The sequence below is a fragment of the Poecile atricapillus genome, chromosome 13 (assembly GCF_030490865.1).
Source record: "Poecile atricapillus isolate bPoeAtr1 chromosome 13, bPoeAtr1.hap1, whole genome shotgun sequence".
Classification (NCBI taxonomy): domain Eukaryota; kingdom Metazoa; phylum Chordata; class Aves; order Passeriformes; family Paridae; genus Poecile; species Poecile atricapillus.
In genome coordinates, this window is record NC_081261.1 from 3805139 (window position 1) to 3821973 (window position 16835).

The following is a 16835-nucleotide window of genomic DNA, read 5'->3' on the forward strand; positions in this document are numbered from 1 at the left end:
CTGGCATGTGGACAAGGCTGGAGATGGGTCAGCATGGAAATGACTTCTTGGGTTCTTTCTCCTTGCAAAGGCTCTGGAGCAAGGGCTTTAGTACCCTGTATTTAGCAAATGCAATTGCAAGTCATGAGACTGCTAAAAATCTATTGCTCGGACACTGGGAGTCTAGGAAAGGAAAACAAAATTATTGATGCAAAAGAAGAGCCTCCCTGTTATGCCAGAGCCTGGCTCTCTCCTTGGGCACATCCCAGCCCTCTCCCTGGGGCTGTGCCAGTAATTGGCTCACAGCTCTTTACAGGCATCACCAGAACAAGCCATGCTTTTCAGGAAGGTGCTGTGAGTGTTGGGGACAGGGGACTGCTGTGTGTGTAAGAAATCCCAGCACAAGATGTGGCGATGCTTCCATTTTATTGGGGGTTTGAGCGGGTGAGGGGACAGCTTTGTGCTCTCAGCTCTGGCACGGTTGTGCCTCAGTTTACAGCAGAGTTGACACGGGGAGTTCTGCACATTCCTCTGTTCTTGATGCGCACGTGGCTGCTTCTTTGCCTGCAAGAGAGGTTAAAAATGCTGGGGGGCTGCCTTTGGGTCCCTGAGACACAGCAGAGCCTGGCTCAGAGGGCAAAGGCAGAAAGAAAGGAAAATACTGCTTAAATCATCATCTAAGTGTTATTCACAGCAAGCAAGGCCACATATTCTTGACAGGGAGTTCAGGGTTACCATGGACATGTGTTAATTAATTCCAATAAGCTCAAGAGTGCTTTCTGACACCTCCTGGCAGGATAATTCACCTCTGTGCTGCAGGACAGCACTGAGACACCTCTAATGCCTGTCTGACTCCAAACAATAAAGGTTATGAATTTGTTTTGTAGGTTTTCAGAAACAAAAGACTGCTACTGTGTCTCACTTGGGTTTGCCCTGCTCCCAGCCTCCCCCATGATTGCTTCTGCAGCAAAAGTGAGGAAAATATTAAAAAGGTTCCTTAAAAAAACCTATTATCTTCTTTTTGCCTAATAGTGAACCTGATTCCTCTGAATTGCTCGATTTTCACAGGGAATCATGATGTCCTCCTCTTTGGAAAGACAGATCCATTTCTCAGGTGCGTTAGAGAAATGCTGGTAAAATGATTCGCGTTTTGCAAAAAGCATTTTGCATGCTGGTCACAGTGAAGTGACCACAGGCGACAAGTGAGACGCTGCTGCCACAGGGACCCGCCAGATGCTCTATTCCCAGACTCCTCACAGGCTTCCAGCTCTTGTCAGGCCAGTTGCACACACAAAACTGCAAATGACACTTCATCTGCCTCTCGGCTGACTTTTCCCCACGGACCAAGGCTTTATAGATGAGGACACTCCGTTTATCTCTCCCCCAAGACATTTGGCACCAGGCAGCTTCAGAGTCCTGGTGCCTGGCCCAGATGGCCCTGGCCAGGAGACCAAATGTTCCTAGCCTCAGAATTCCTTCACTTGGGAACAGAACAGGGGAGCTGCAAGGCTCGGGGCTGTGACCCACAGGAGCAGCACATTCCCAGTTGCAGCTGCTCGCCTGTCAACACAAGGCGGATGCAGCACCAGTTTCTCATCCATCCCATCCCTCCTCTAACTCCTGGACAGCTCTGAATACACCACCAGCTCAGTCTTTCTCTTTCTTGTACCCCAGTTTCCCTTCTTGTGAGCACTGGATTCTCCCAGTCCCCTCTGAGGCTGCTCTCTGCTCTGGGGAGATGGAGCATCCTGGACACCGCTTTGCACAGCTGACTGTGGAGCCTTCCCCGCTCACTTCACCCCGCTCTTGGCTCGTGGCCAAAGCCCTAATGATGTTGTGTCTGATGAACCTCCCACCCCCATCTGTTGCACAATACAGGGACAGCTGGTGCTGGGCTGCTGGCTTCCAGCAGGGTCATTACTGCCCTGCCAGGCCGTGCCGGGTCATTAACTGTGGTGCCTTTGCTGAGGAGATCCCACTCAGCCTCTCTCTGCCTGACTGCATCATACTCAGCCCTGAAAGGTGAACCAGCATTTGAGCAGGCCAGGAACAGAATATGTGGCAGCAGCCTGGGTTAATGAAGCAAAGAGGGGACAACCCAACTGACAATATTTATCCAGGCTTTTTTTTTTTTTTTTTCCTGGTGATGTGGATTCTGTTCCTTGTTCCTGCAGAGCCAGCAGGGAGGTGATGCTCCTGAAAGCAGAATTTGGCTCCACAAGCACACTCATCCAGAGACAGAAAAGCTGGACTTTGAGCTTCTGCTACAAATGTGTCTGCTGATGGCAGATGGGCCTGTGAGCCTGATCACCAAAAATCCCTGCCTACACTAGGTGAAGCCAAGGGTGAAGCTCCCTTAGCCCTGCAGACTGGGGCATCTGGCTCCAGATAAGTCTCAATCTTCCCAAAAGAGATTTTTGAACCACTTAATAGCATTGACTTGGAAGTAATTCCTTCACTTGTCTGACACAGAGTGCTTCCAACGTATAAATATATTTTAAATTACCTAGGGCCCAAGCCAGATGAAATGTATCAAGTCTTGCCAGAGACACCCTTAGCATTTGGACTTGGCCTTCTGCTAGAACAGTGCAATCTGGCACCAGCACAGATTAAATATAAAGCTCATTCTTAAAAATACCCAGAGCAAATTGTATCCTTTCATATGCAGAGAAGACAGAGAGCAGAGCTCAGCTATAAATTTCTGGGGCGAAAAAACACCAAGTTTTTTCCTCAGCCACCACACATCTGAGGTCATCTGGAGAAATATTCTTCAGCCCGTGTGCTAGCTCTGGGCAGACTTGGAGGACTTTGCCATTTGTCTGAGATCCTGGATGCCCGCCAGCTCTCGCTGCTGCTTGGCAGCTGCAGGTATGGGGAGATTTTTGTTTGTGGGCAGCGTTGTGCTGTGAGCCTCACACACCGGGCCCATTCCTCAGCTGGAGCCCAGCGCTCAGAGCAGCGGGAGCAGCAGCTGTGCTGGAGGCCAGATCCGTGCCAGATGTGCTGGGCTCGCTGCCCAAGCTCCACCCAGCTGCATGCAAACAGATTTCTTTCTAGGAAATCCCAGATACATGCGGTAGCCCTCGTCTGTGCGGCATTTAGACCTGATACTCACAGGTTGTGAAGGCACAACAGGCACTCGTTGCTGTACAGGATGTCATCCGTGCCACAGATGGGGTCAAACTCCCTTGTACATCCTCTTCTCAGGTTGAAATTCTCACAAGATGGCTGGAGACACGAAAGGTTAATTTTGAAAATGTTAAGCCTATTCTCAGTTTACCAGAGGAGCTTTGCTTTCCCAGAGAGGTGCACATTTTGTCTGTCTTCATAACCCATCCTCAGAGCTCTGCTCTGAGCTCTCAGAAACACTGGGACCATCTGCCACCATGTCCCTTGGCCAGCTGAACTCCACCTGGCACTGCTGCACAGCCTTAGGAGTAACAGTGTAGAGTAAATACTGCTCCATGGGCACCTTCCCCCAGTTTTTATTTTTATGCCACAGCAATACCTGGCCCCACACTTGCAAGCCAGAGACTAAGGGGATTTCTGACTTTCTTGGCAGGTAACAGCAATATTTAGCTTTTTAGGAATTTTTCCTTCAGTGTTTGGGGGAAATGCAGTGGAAAACCAGTATAATCACTGGGATTTTGCTGTGGCACAGCAGGTGGAAGGGGGTTCCCAGGCACTGGCATCTTTGGGCTGTCAGCCCACTTTGCTTCAGTGTGTTTAGCAAAGGTGGTTCCCCAGTGCATGGGCTAGTGCTGTCTCACTTATGCTACAGAAATGAGGAGACCTCACCTCTGTTCCTGTGACAGCAGCTGCATCCACCTTGGCATTTCCTAGAGAAAGGGAGAGAAAGGGAGAGACAGAGAGAGAGAGAGAGAGAAGACATCTTAGCACCCATCACTCGAGCTGGTTTCAAGGGGGACAGAATAAAGACAGTTTAGGCTGATGTCTGTATGTCTTCACTCAAACACCTTTGTCCTAGAAAAGAACTTCTTCCCTTGGATCTCTCACATTTCTCAGCTGGATTCCTCCCTGCTGTGTCACCCCCTGGCAGAAACACTGTAATGGTGCAAGGTCCTGCCACACCAAAATGCACTTCTGGAGATGTCACCTGCCAGCTGTCAGGGAGTAAAGGTGGCTTTTGTCCTATCTTACCACATGTTCATGAGTAACTGAGAAACTCCTGCTGACACTGGACAGATGCTGGAGTAAATCCAGGGCAATTTTTCTGCTGTTAATCAGTTTTTAACACAAGCAAGCAGAGTAAAAGACAAGTTGTTGAAAGTCTCTTCTAGAAGGAGACCCTGAGGTTACACATCAAAGTTGGTGGGATCAAGCCATGACTTTGGTGGGCTTCTCCATGGAGAAGCTGGCCCTGAGCTGGCAGCTGGGATCACATGGGTGGAGCACGAGGTAGGTGTGTTTTGAAAAACAACCTGAATTTTTTTAGCAAAAGGCAGAACTGAGAAGAAGGTCCCGGGCTTTTTTACAAACCCAGAAGTCACCTACATGGAGGATTTATACTACATCTGTATTAACAACCAGCACAGCCCAGTAGCAGTGAAACATTTTGGTGCTGAAGAGCTGGTAGTCACACTGTTTAATATTTTGAGGATTTTACTTTGGGCTATCACTGGTCCAGGCCCAGGAGCTGCAGCTCACTGCGTGCTCAGCTCATCTGAAATGAGCCCAGATTTTGTGCTCAGACAGCCCTGCAATGGCAGCCTCTGTGCAGTAAACAGGATGACAGAGGACCTGCTTCAGAAGCACCCTCCTGTTTGGAATGAGCCCACTAAAGCAGGACCTGAGGAGCAGCAACAGCTCATGTTCTCATCCCTCTGCACCATATGGGATTTTGAAAACACAGTTGGCTTAAACATTGGCTTTGGTAGTGAGAGCTGCATTTTCCCTCACATAGATTCATTTCCTGTCTTCTTGGATTTGCTTTTTTAAAACCAGAATAGCACCTATTCACTCTGAAAGGATCACACTGTCCTAGAAATCACCAGTTACAGGACAAATCCTACCCCTGAAGACAGAGCGTCAGCCCAGCAGGTCTGTTCATTTTTTGGGAGCAAGTGCACCTTTTCAAAGCCTTTGCTTTGGGTTTGCTCACAGACAGGTGCAGGTTTAATGCACACTGGTCATTGCAGCATCCCCTGCCCAGGGCCACTGCAAGGCCCCAGGAACAGCTGGTCTCTTCCCACACTCACCTTCCCATGTGGCAGACCTGGGAGCTTTAGCAAGAAGAGGAAATAGCTCCTAAGCAAAATGTTGGACTCACCTTGGTAGAAGCAGAGTGCCAGGGAGAGGAGCAGGAAGACACCAGCCACCTTCATGGTCAAGGTGATGTTTTACTGAGCACAGCGGAGAGAGCTGGGACACTCCTCAGTGTCTCAGGGATCCTGTCTCTGGCAGTCTGCTGGCACCTTTATACCTTTCCCTGTTCTTGGCACCACACCACACAGCCAGCTCCACCCTGCAGTCCTGTGGTGACAACATTCAAAGTATGGGGACAACACCAGGTGGCAACTGGCTCATTGGTGGGCGCAAGGATGAAAGCCTCTCCCAAGCCAATGGAGGCAATAATCCTTATCTCCAGCAAGGACCAGGCCCTGTCCCAGGTGTGGGGGTCAGCCCTGGGTCTGCACTCCAAGCTGCGATAAATCAATGTTGTACAAAGAACCAAGATTGGAGAAATGGGCAGGACAGCAAGGGAAATACAGTTAGCAGCGCCGTGGCTGTGATTAATGACCCTGCTGCTGCCACTTGCAGGGTGAAGCTCTCTGGTGAGGCCACCTCTGGGTGAAGATGGCTTTGATCCACACACAGCTTTCCTGGAGTGATCCACAGAGCAGAGCTGGGGTGCTGCAGCTCCCCTTCCCTCCCTGGGCAGGCAGGAATGAGAGCAAGGATTGCTCCTGGAGAGCAGAGTTTGCCTGTGCCATGGGCTTGCTCGTGGCTGCATATTCAGTGCTGCTGTTTTGTCTGCACATCTCTGATTGCAGACAGCAGCCGAAATCAGCTGCTGGGTCGGACGCTGCTCCCTTCCCCTCTCCCTGCCTGCAGTTGGGAGTAAACCCTGGGGATTTCCTACACTTACACCACCAGTGGTGCATTGCAGAGAGTGGATCAGTCCCTTGGGGATTAGAGGGATTAATTAATGTTTCTAAAGCCCTTTGATATCTCAGCCATAAATCACCGGAGAAGTGCAAAGCAAATTATTACTAATGGGGGCTTATGACTCAAAGACAGATTTTTAATTAGCTGAACAGGAAAAAGTCAACGCCAAGAGCAATTCAAGGAGCTGTTTGAGAGGGAGAAATCTCAGCTCCATTGGCAGCTGCTCCATTGTCCAAGGGATACCTCATTCCCCATTTGGCTCTGCAGGGTGCTTTCCCCTGCCATGAACATCTCTGATGATTTTGCTTCAGTGGTCATGGGGAGATTCCTCCCTCTTGACTGGGCTTCCCTCTGCTCTGCCTGGGCTGAGCTACAACATGAGGCAGAAAGAACAGCTCCTGGTGGCATCTGTTGTTTTATTAACTCAGAGGGTAAAGCTGGCTTTGGGTATGACCTGCTCAGCAGTTCTCAGGGGCTGGGATGGGTGTTGGTTGACCTTTGAGCACAGAAAACAATCCTTTAGTGTGCCTGGGACAATGGCTCAGGTGGTGTTATCACCCTCTGAGGAGCAAGGGAGGGAAGGATGACCATCTTTTATAGCTGTAAGAGGTTCATCTCAGTCCAGCACTATTATTTTTCCTCTTCAATCTAAGACATGTAAATAGAGCAGTGCTGAAAAGAGTTTCTCTGATTACCCATGTTTGGGGTGTGTCCACTCTTGGTAAAACACATTTTTCAGTTTAGAGATCCTTGCTGTAGGCAGGAAATGTGATAGTTTGGATTGTCCAGGAACAGAAACGTTTTCCCTCAGATTCCCTGGAAACATCCAGGCACATTTCCAGACTTGAGTTTGATGGGTAAATCCTCACTATTTATGCTCTGCAGGTGGCAACTGTGCTGGCTTCTGGGACATTTTGAGTGTGTGTAATGCCATGGTTTTCTCCTTCCTCTGAAGTCAGAGGCATCAAAGCACAGGCGAGGTGCTGACCTTCCCCTGCCTCCTGGACACTTCTCTCTTCATCCTCTTACTGCTTAGGCTCCTGATAGCTTTGCACTGGCTGATTTTCATGTTCCCAACTGCTCCCAGAGCTGGATGAGATTAAGTACTTTGCTACTGAGGAAGGTTGAAGAAACTCCAGATTATGCAGTGCAATGGACTGAACTTAATTATTCCACAACGAATTGAGCCAAACCAACAGACTCAAGGGCAGTTGCCTCTGCCAAAAGAAGATTCCAGCATAGGCTGCAGCTGAACAGCAGGCACACTTGGGTTTTAATGCAGTTTCTCCGTTAGCAAATGCTCTTCCTTTCCAAGCGTCTCCACTGACAGCTGTGTCTTTATGAGATGCCTTCAAAAACAGGGAATTTCAGGGCTTCTCTCTCTTGATTGACAACAATTCAATATCCTTCAGGAAAATCAAACAGAAATGCTTGGGGCTTATTTGACTGGGGAGGAATGAAAAAGAGCTGCGAGCTGCTCCTGCACTGGGTGCTCCTGGTACCGTCCTCGGCAGTGTGGGCTTTTCTCAGGATGTGTCACCTTGTCAGAGCAGCGTGTTCCTCCAAACACATCAGCTGGAGGAGTAGAGAGAAATGAGTCAGGTGGCTCTGCCAGCCATGCTGTGTGACTTGCTGAGCCTGTCGTGGAGAAATGGAGGGGACAGGCGGGTCCCAAAGCAGGTGCTGGCATGGGACAGTGTCCCCTTGGCCACCTTGTTGGGTGGTGGCCACCACACGTGGTGTAGAACACAAGATCTCTGCAGCTGCTGGTGATGTCTCCTCCTGCATGCTGGGAGCACTTGGAGAGAGAATTGATGCCACGCAAGGCACGAGGGGAGGGGTAGTGGGTAAGGAGGCAAGCTGAGCTGCCAGGCCTGCCTGCAGGTGGACCAGCAGGAAGAGGTGATTCTCCTTCTGCAGGATGAATTCCTGTATTGTCTTTTGACCAAACCTGAGTGTTTTTAAGTTACATTCATTTCAGTAGTAAAGTGTTGCAAAGGGATAAAAAATTACATTGCAGGGGAATTAAAGATCTGGGAAACTACCTATTTCCCTGTGATGGTCCCTCCATGACAGGCTGGAGGATCACTTGTTGTAACCAGGGCTGGAATTTGTTTTTTTTTGTGGGGACTTGATGTACAAAGAGAAAGCCACCAATGCCTCCAGGAAACCAACAGAGTCACCAGTCAAAAGCATTCAAAGATCACAAACCAGATCCAGATGATCATGAATCACAGCTTAGAAGTCACAAATGGTTCTTAAGCCTCTTCCAAATAATGGCGTTTCCCAACAAGCTCATTTGGGGTGGTTCACATTTTCCAGCCTTCTCCTGAACCTGAGAGAGAATGAGCTAAAGCAGGAGCAGAGCTCCTTGTGCAGTCCCAACCCCTTTCACCAAGGAATGACTGTGACCAAGAGCTGCACCATGGCCCTGTGCTGGTGGCACCCCTGAGCTTGGTCCCTTGGTGGAGGCTGTGGGGACTTTCCTTGGGATTCATGAAGGAACCAGAGGCTCCTCAGCACTCAGGATCTCAGCAAGGCAGCTGGGGACTTGCTGCCCTGCAATGGGTGGGATGAGTGAAATTTGGAGAAAGGCTGATGCAAATGTGAAACCTAGAGGTGTCACAAAAAACAGTTCCCAAGATGCTCAAAGCATTTTTGGGTCCAAAATGCTGCTTGTGTTGTATTTAAAATCTAAAAATGCCTAAATTTGTGTTGTTTGCCAGGCCTGGATCTTGCAGGTGCAGCCAAGACCTTGCCCACGGTATCCAAGGTGGTTTTGAAAGGTAGGTGAGACAGACCAAGCCCTTTTGCATCAGCAAGGTGAGAGCAGTGTGCAGTGATCAGCTGCTCCTCTGCCCAGGGAATACTGCTCAAACACTGGTTTTTCCTGCAGAAAAGAAACAACCCCAAACCATAATTTGGTTGGTAGTGATTTTTGTCTTGGATTCTTTCCCATTTAATGCTGAGAAAGCTATTCTGTTGCTCTGGGTGCATGGAAGATATTGAACATTCTGACAGTGTAGGAAAAGGGATCCTGTGAGTAGCTGCTGAGAAAGCATCACATATTTTCTCCAGCTGCAGAAGACTCTCTGGAGCCCAAGACAGCATATCAATTTGTTTTCTTTTCTGTTCTGGAAATCTTGGACTTGGGACCTCTGGTTTCTGGGGAGGGCCCTGGGCATAGCTACAGGATAACATTACAAATCATCATTTCTACTTTCACTGAAGCTTCTGTTTGTTATCCTTCAGCAAGGGCAGCCTGTCCATGAGAGAGACCTCTGGAAATGTGCAGGCATCGGCAGCTTTGCCTGAGAATGGGTATTGCTGACAGCAGTGTCTAAAGACAAAGACATCACATAAATCATAGCTTGTTGGGCTGTTCAGAAGAGACCATGACTGGATGCCAATCAAATGCTTCCCGAGGAGGATGAATGTGCTGGGGACAGGCTCTGTGTTTGTAGGGATTACTGGCTGACATTGGCTGGGGTGGAGTTCCCAGCCTGGTGTGGAAGTTCCCAGCCCAGCTCCTGGCCTGTTTGCATCTGGTCTCCCACCTCTCAGTGCCACCAAACCCCAGGGGCTCAGTCCATGGAAACCTTTCCCTCCTTTGCTGTGACTTGCTGGGTGATGGCACACACCTGCTGGGAACAGCCCTGGACTGTGCTCAGCTCTGGGGACCTCGGGGCTCTGTCCCTTGCAGGTGGGACCCTGGGTCAGCGCAGGGGGTGCCAGCTCCTGGGCAGGCTTTCCCCCCCTTCTCCACTGATCTTTCATGCTCCTCTCCTTGGGTCTCTTGCAGGATCTCCCTGGGATGTAGCAGCAGTGAGAACACGTGGAGAGAGAGTCGATCCCACAGGAGCTGAAACGCGGAGCTCTGCTTTTCTTGCTTTCCCCGGCATTACCTAAGAAAAAAAGATCATTTTTCCCACTCCTACAGAAAATGCCAAAAGCGAAGTATTCCTTCATAAAATTGCTTCTTTATTAAATCCTATCTGCCTCCCGCCTCCACATCCGACTGCCCCTGCGGCTGCCGGAGAGATCCAGGGCAGAGTGATTAAGCACTGCGGCTGATAATTGGGCAAACACAGATTTCAATCTCCTCCAGCAAATCACTCCCCCTTTCTCCAACTCGAAGCAGCACCCTGTGCCCACTCCCTCTTCCACGGAGCTTTACAAGATGGGAAGCATATGGTCCCTGTCGTTTCAGGGTCACAGACTCAGGGGGGATGATCCAGTCTAATCTGTCCTTCTGCTCAGCTCAGGCAGCTCTGTCTCTGCTCCCAAGGACCACATGTCCCTTGTCCAGGGCTGGATCTCACTCTGAAGTGTGTGTGAGGTAACTTAAGAGCTCTGGTATGAACCACTCTTGATAAGGATCCTGGATCTCTCGTGCCTGGTGCTGTGTGCATAACAGATCCTGTCTGCCTGCAGCTGTTGTCCATTGCCCAGGGAAGCTGTGGCTGCCCCATCCCTGGAAGTGTTGTCCAGGCTGGACAGGGTTTGGAGCAGCCTGGTCTAGGGTAAAGTGTCCCTGTCCATGGCGGGGGGGTGGACTGGAGGATCTTTAGGGTTCCTTCCAACTCAACCCATTCTGTGATTCTCTGTTGCCCTTTCCCTCAGGTGAGTTTCAAGTGATGCGATCTGAAACCGGCTCTTTGGAAAGTTGTCTGCAGTCCAGGTGAGCTCTGGGTGCATTGTCCTGGCTGCAGAGCTGCTGTGAGGAGGTGAAGGATTGGCAGAACATGGGGAGAAGATGGAGCCAAAGCCCCCCCAGACCTAACCAGCAAAAGGGTGGGAGATGGCAGAGACAAGCTGCAGGAAGGATTATCCCAACGGGACAGTAAGAAAAAAACATTCACCATGAGGGTGGACAAACACTGCTGCTGGACCAAGGAAAGGTTGTGGAGTCTTTATACTTGCAGAGGTTCATAACATGACTGAAAGAATTGATATTTTCCACAAAAACTGGTCAGAAACCAGCAGAGAAACAACAGCCTTTCTGTGGTCCTTGACTAACCCACTGTCTCCAGGACTAGGAGATTTTTTTAGTGGAGGTCTGAAATAGAGGATATTTTCATATTTTCCACATAATTTCTTGAAAACATTTTGTCAAAGTTTTTGTCAAGCTTTTGTAATGTTTTCTATCCCTTTGTAAGCCAGTTGATCAACAAAACCAAATATACTGCAAATGACTTTCATCACAACCCCAGAAATATTTGGCATTTCTAGCTATTCCTGTGAGTCCCATTGGCAGCACTAATGGCTATTGATACATGATTTGCTCCCAGAACTGGCCCAGAAATAGGAAAAAACAGTATTATACTTCTGATTTCAATGAATCATATGTCTAGAGGATGCTGAAGCTCTTTGGTCCAGCTCACTGTGCCATTTTGGACAAATAGAGGGGATGAGGTTTTTCCAATGGAGAGCTCTCAGCCTGCTTAGCTCCATAGGAAAAAAATGTTATTAAAAAAATTAGAAAGGTGAGGATAGGAAGAGAAAACTAGTGCAAATTATGAACTAAGGATTTAATTTCTGACATTTCTTATTCCTGTTATCATAGAGAGATTTTAGAATGAGCAGTGAGCTTTTTCATGGACTGATAGAAAAGAGATTTTGCAAGGAAAGGGAAAACAAATAGCAGACATGAGACAGAGCTGGGGATAACATTGCTGGACTCTGATTCTGCACATAAGGCTCAGCAGAGATGGGAAACACCGAGCCTGCTTCCAGAGATGGTTTTCCCTCAGCGCTGTGCTGCCACAAGGCACAGTGAGATCCATGTTATTTCACGAGTCCATTCATAAACGTGCACTTCATTCTTGGCCAGCTCTTTCCCTACCAGCATCTGGTTGCTTTAACCACAACAAATGTGTGCTTGTTAATGGCTGGTATCCGCTCTCCGGTTGGGAAAATCAATACTCCCTGACCCCATCCGTGCGTCAGCACGTCACACACCTGTCCCAGTCCAATCTCCCCAAAGCTGATAAATGATGGCCAAACACTGCTGATAAACTTTAGCTAACGGCTATTGACCCCTGGGTCGGGCTGAGATTAGATACAGCCCAATTAGCACTTGTTCCTCCTCCTAATGACTCCTCCAGCTCAGAGGCACAGGATGAGAGTTTCCTGAAGCTAAAACAGGGGCACTGGGGTGTTTGGAATGCCAGTGGTTGAGGTTTATTGTCCCCACAAAACTGCTGTGTTTTGAGTGCCAAGAGCTAGGACACAAATACAGGATGTTGGGGGAAGAATACTGGGTATAAGCACCAGCACCTGCAGCCCTGCCATAAAAAGCAACACTGCGGGAATTGTTGGCAGTTCTCTGTGCTTTCAGCCTCGGTCAATGGCCTTGATTAAAGAAGGAGTTTGTCTTTGATTTAGGGAGCCTTTGAACACAGTGGCTAAACATTTCTTCTCCATCAAGGGTTCCCTTTGATTTCTGCATGTAGTCAGCTCCCTATATCCCTTGGTGAGTTTTGCACTTGAAGTGCTTCCCTAATAAATGTGACATTATTTCTGATGCCTGGTACGTTTCCAGCCTGGTTGTGAGAGCGAGGTGCTTTGCAGTGAAGGCACTGTCTTCAGCCCATCAGGGATATGAAGAGCAGTCCTTTTGCTCTGGTAACAGATGAAAAAAATCCGCTGCTGAACCTCCTTTTCCCCAAGCAGCTTTTAAATTGGGTTTTTTTCCTTCTACAAGAGGAAGTGGCTGCCAAAGCCCATGGCTGCTGCCTGTGGTATGCTTTTCCTTCTTATCCTTATTCATCCCTGCCAAGATCCTCTTTTCTTCATTCCTCCCCATTTTCTGAGCTTCTGGAAGCCCCTGGCTCACAGTTTCAAGCCCCACTTACCAAGAAACTTGGTTTTCCAGTTAAAAACAGCTGAGGTTCTCATGTTATGCCATGGTTTCTGTAGCAAATACTCAGGGGTGTTGCATCTTGTATTTTTCCCTCTGTGTATTTTGGAAGAAGGAATCTAGCCTGCTTCCAAGCTCAAGGCAGCCTCACAGTGGCTGCTCTTGGGGCATCTCTCTTCCAGTGCTGAGGTGTTTGCCAGGAGCAGATGGTGAGGGGTGTGCTGGAGGCAGCTGATGATGCTGCATCTGCCTGTTTAGCTGAGACATCCCTGAGCTTTGTGCTTTGCTGTTCCTTTGCTCAGGATGAACCACAGGGCTGCTGGTGCCCAGGTCCTGCTCTCCCTGAGGACCCTCCAGGGTTACACCGAGGGTGATCAGACACTCCTGGCAAGGGGCTGGACAGCCCTGAGTGCAGCTCCCTGCGGAGCAAGGGAGGGAGGGGACATAAGTCCTGAGCCCAAATTCCTCTCTGTGTGCTGTCAGCCTCTTGACCAGCTGGGGTTCAGACCCAGACACCTCTCCCCGGTCATCTCCATCAAGGTGCCGACATGGATCAGGCACAAATGCAGCTGACACGAGTCCCTTTTCCTCCAGGAACTGCAGTTCCACCTGCTGGGACTCATTTTTTGCATTTTGTGCCCTGTTGACATTCATGTCCTTTCACTGGATCTGGCATTTTGGTGGTTAGGAGCAGCCTGTCTCACTGGATCCTGGCTCTGCCATTCCCAGGATTCTATAAATTCAGCTTTCAGCCATACAGAGCCGTGGGATTTTTATGGATGTGGAACAAAGATGCATAAATGATAATTAAAACCTCTACAGAAACATTCAGTTACGGCCAGAAGCATAAGTCATAAATAATTATCATGATGGCCAGCTTTGCATTATGATGATGTATTATTATTACTAGAACTAATGTTATGAGACTGAGAAAGTCAGCACTGGACTGGGGAAGTAAAACACTTGGAGGAGGTCTCTGGATTCTTCCTGAGAACAGGGCAATGGACTAAATGACCCTGTGCTTTCAGGGGTATTGCTTTTATGCTGTTCCATTATATTAATATTTAAATGGGGCATTAAAATATTGATGACACGTAAGAGCTTTACTGCCTGTGCATTATTGGGATGTAGGTCTTGCTCTGTCTGGAGCTTCAGGATTGCCCACACACGTGGACCAAGGAGCCTGTGGTGTTTTACCACATTAGTTCACTTAACATCACCTCTGTGTGTTCCCTGATGGAAAGCACAGGAAGCATTTTCAAACAAAATTGTTGTCTGACATATCTCAGACTTCCAAAGGTGAGCGTGGGGCAGGTGAGGCCAGACGAGCCTTGGAGGGAGCCAGGAACCACGTGAGAGACTCCCTGCTCTCCTTCACAGCCGAGCTCAGGGTCACCCTTTGCCCACCCTCACTGGCACCACAGAGCCCTTCCCACAGCCCCAGCACCACACCACGGGTAACCTTGTGCCAGGTATCCCAACGTGGCCCTGAGATCAGCCCAGTTCCCAGGAGCTGGGGCTGCACGAGGAGCTCTGCTCCTGCTCCAGCCCATTCTCTCTCCAGGGTTCAGAATGAGGCTGGAAAATGCGAACCGCTCCAAACGAGCCTGTTGGTAAATGACATTATTTTGAAGAGGCTTATGAACCATTTGTGGTTTCTAAGCTGTGATTCATGATCATCTGGGTCTGGTTTGTGATCTTTGAATGCTTTTGACTGGTGACTCTGTTGCAATTTCCTGGGGGCACTGGTGGAGCTTGTTGCTTCTTGCTGCTCTCCAGACTTCAAAACACTCAAGGCTCTGACAAAAGTAAATCCTAGCTCTCTTCTGAGGGCTCAGGCAGCTTTTTGCCATGCAGATCCCACCCTGGCTGGAGAGGAACTGCAGGCACCAACCTCAATGTGTTCCACAATCCCCTCCTATCCCATTTTCCGTTTTGCTTGGTCCTACTGTGACGAGCCCACAGCCCCCTACTGCTGCTGCTCTGCCCCTCCACGGACAGGAGTCCCATTTTGTGCAGTATTTCACTCACAGGTGGCACGGCAGGGAGAGGGCATTGAATTCCAGCACTGGAATTGGGAGGCTCCAGCTCCCACCAAGCCATGCAGAGCCCCTTTCCTGGTTCTGTAGGAAATATTCAGCCAGAGATCTCTGGTTCCTGCTTGGGGATTATGGATGGACTGGTGGATTCAGCAAATGGGGGGAGCAGAGGCTGAAAGGAGCCTGTGACAGAGTGGGGAAGGCTTGTCACTTGAGGGACATCTTCTTAGGATGTGGGTCATGTTTCCACTTTCTAGAGAAGAAATTTGAATAAAAGATTTGGTGCCCCCTCCACCTCCGGAAGAAGAACAGCTGCTAAAGGCTGTTAATGTTAAAAGCCCTCAATTAGGAAGAACACTAAGGAACTACACAGGAAGCCAGAAAGCAGCTCTGTAGCTAAAATAACTTCTGTGAGGTGCTGTGATAACAGAGTGAGACCGGAGGATAAATTGCCAGGGTGACAGTGCCTTCCTGCCTTCCAGGATGGTCCCTGCTGTGGGAAGGAAGGGTCAGGACTCTGCCAGGGAGCGGGAATATCCCAGTGTGCCGGGAACTGGAACTGCTCCTCTCGGCAGAACCTCCTTGCGCAGCAGGGTCAGGAGCAAATCCTACAGAGAAAGCAAACTAAAGGCAACTTCAGCATCACATCCAAGTGCTCTACTCTTTCCCACACATGCTGTGAAGCTGTTTTTTTATTTTCTTTTTTTTTTATACAGGCACGGAAGAAGAGAGTGACTTTGGGGTGGTTCATTCAGACCCTACAACTGGTGTTCAGGGGAAGCTGAACTCTTCCAGGTGCAAAAAGTGGAGCTGAGTAGGAGCAGGCTGGAAGGGAAATGGCTCCATGTGGGCCAAATTCTGATCAGAGGAGGTGGGGAGGAGGAGGAGAGGACTTTCAGGAAGACAACCGATTTTTCTCCTCAGAAATAAAAAGCTTCTGGCATCACCTGCTGCTTATCTTGTTGCAGTGACATCTAGTTTCTTTCCAGGACTAAAGAGCACAACCCTAACTCCAATAGAAGCTTAATTGCTATTAATCCTGTTAATTGAATTTGGTTCTCCTGTGCCACTTTAGCACTCTGACTGAAGGAGGGAAATTGAAAGCAAGGAGACTGGGAAACAAGCTCAGCTGACCTAAGGCGTGTGACTCCTCCTGATATCATAAATTTGTGCCCCCCCACATTTAGGGGGAGGCTGCATGCTTGGGAGAGCCAGCAGTGGGATTGCTTTGGGAAGTGCCTTGGGTGCTGCACCAGGCAGAAATGGATCCTGGCATAACTGGTTGTGAGGAATGCAGGCTGAATGTGAGCTCTTAAATTAAGTTGATTTTCAGGTAATAATGAGGCTTGGGGTTGATAGGGGACTAAGCATACTCTCAGGGATTGCCCTGCTTTTGTAGGGCTTTATTTGAAACCTGGTGTGTGTTATTTGGTTTCAAAGCCAAGTGTCTGTGGGAGGGGGATGTCAACAAAGTTGATTTTTTTCTAGATGGTTCCTGCCCAGGGTGGACCTTTCTCAGCTCAGAGGCACAAGCTTTCATGTCAGAGCTGCCTCTGTATCTGCTCCTGGGCAGAGAGGAGTTTGTTGTGGCCCCTGCTGGGCCGGCTCTTGCCAGGGTTTCTGTGCTCACCAACAACTCCCCCAGCAGGAGAGCCAGAGTGGGCTCTTGAGAAACACTTCATTCTTATTTGGATTTGTTGTATTCTGGTTAAGGAAAGAATCCCTTTGGAGAAGGGATGTTTTAGGCAGTGAGTTCCATTCCCTCTTATTTGTGTGGATTTTCTCTCTAACTTGAACTTTGCTTTGTAAACTGGTTTAAGTATCTG

At 49.0% G+C, this 16835-nt stretch overlaps 2 protein-coding genes across 2 annotated transcripts in view; one reads left to right on the forward strand and one right to left on the reverse strand.

Moving 5' to 3' along the window:
- Positions 1–396: 396 nt before the first annotated feature.
- On the reverse strand, positions 397–5392 carry LOC131584162 (pancreatic secretory trypsin inhibitor-like). Its single transcript, XM_058848991.1, has 4 exons — positions 5270–5392; positions 3778–3818; positions 3095–3207; positions 397–543 (listed from the first exon to the last, which is right to left on the reverse strand). The coding sequence occupies exons 1-4, from the start codon at positions 5322–5324 to the stop codon at positions 468–470; spliced, it is 285 nt and encodes a 94-aa protein (XP_058704974.1). The 5' UTR covers positions 5325–5392; the 3' UTR covers positions 397–467.
- A 148-nt stretch (positions 5393–5540) lies between these two features.
- Positions 5541–16835, forward strand: part of LOC131584228 (serine protease inhibitor Kazal-type 5-like) — a 51510-nt gene continuing 40215 nt past the window's right edge. Inside the window, exon 1 of the mRNA XM_058849128.1 lies at positions 5541–5609. Coding sequence (XP_058705111.1) covers positions 5541–5609 — 69 coding nt within the window. The remainder of the gene's footprint in view (positions 5610–16835) is intronic.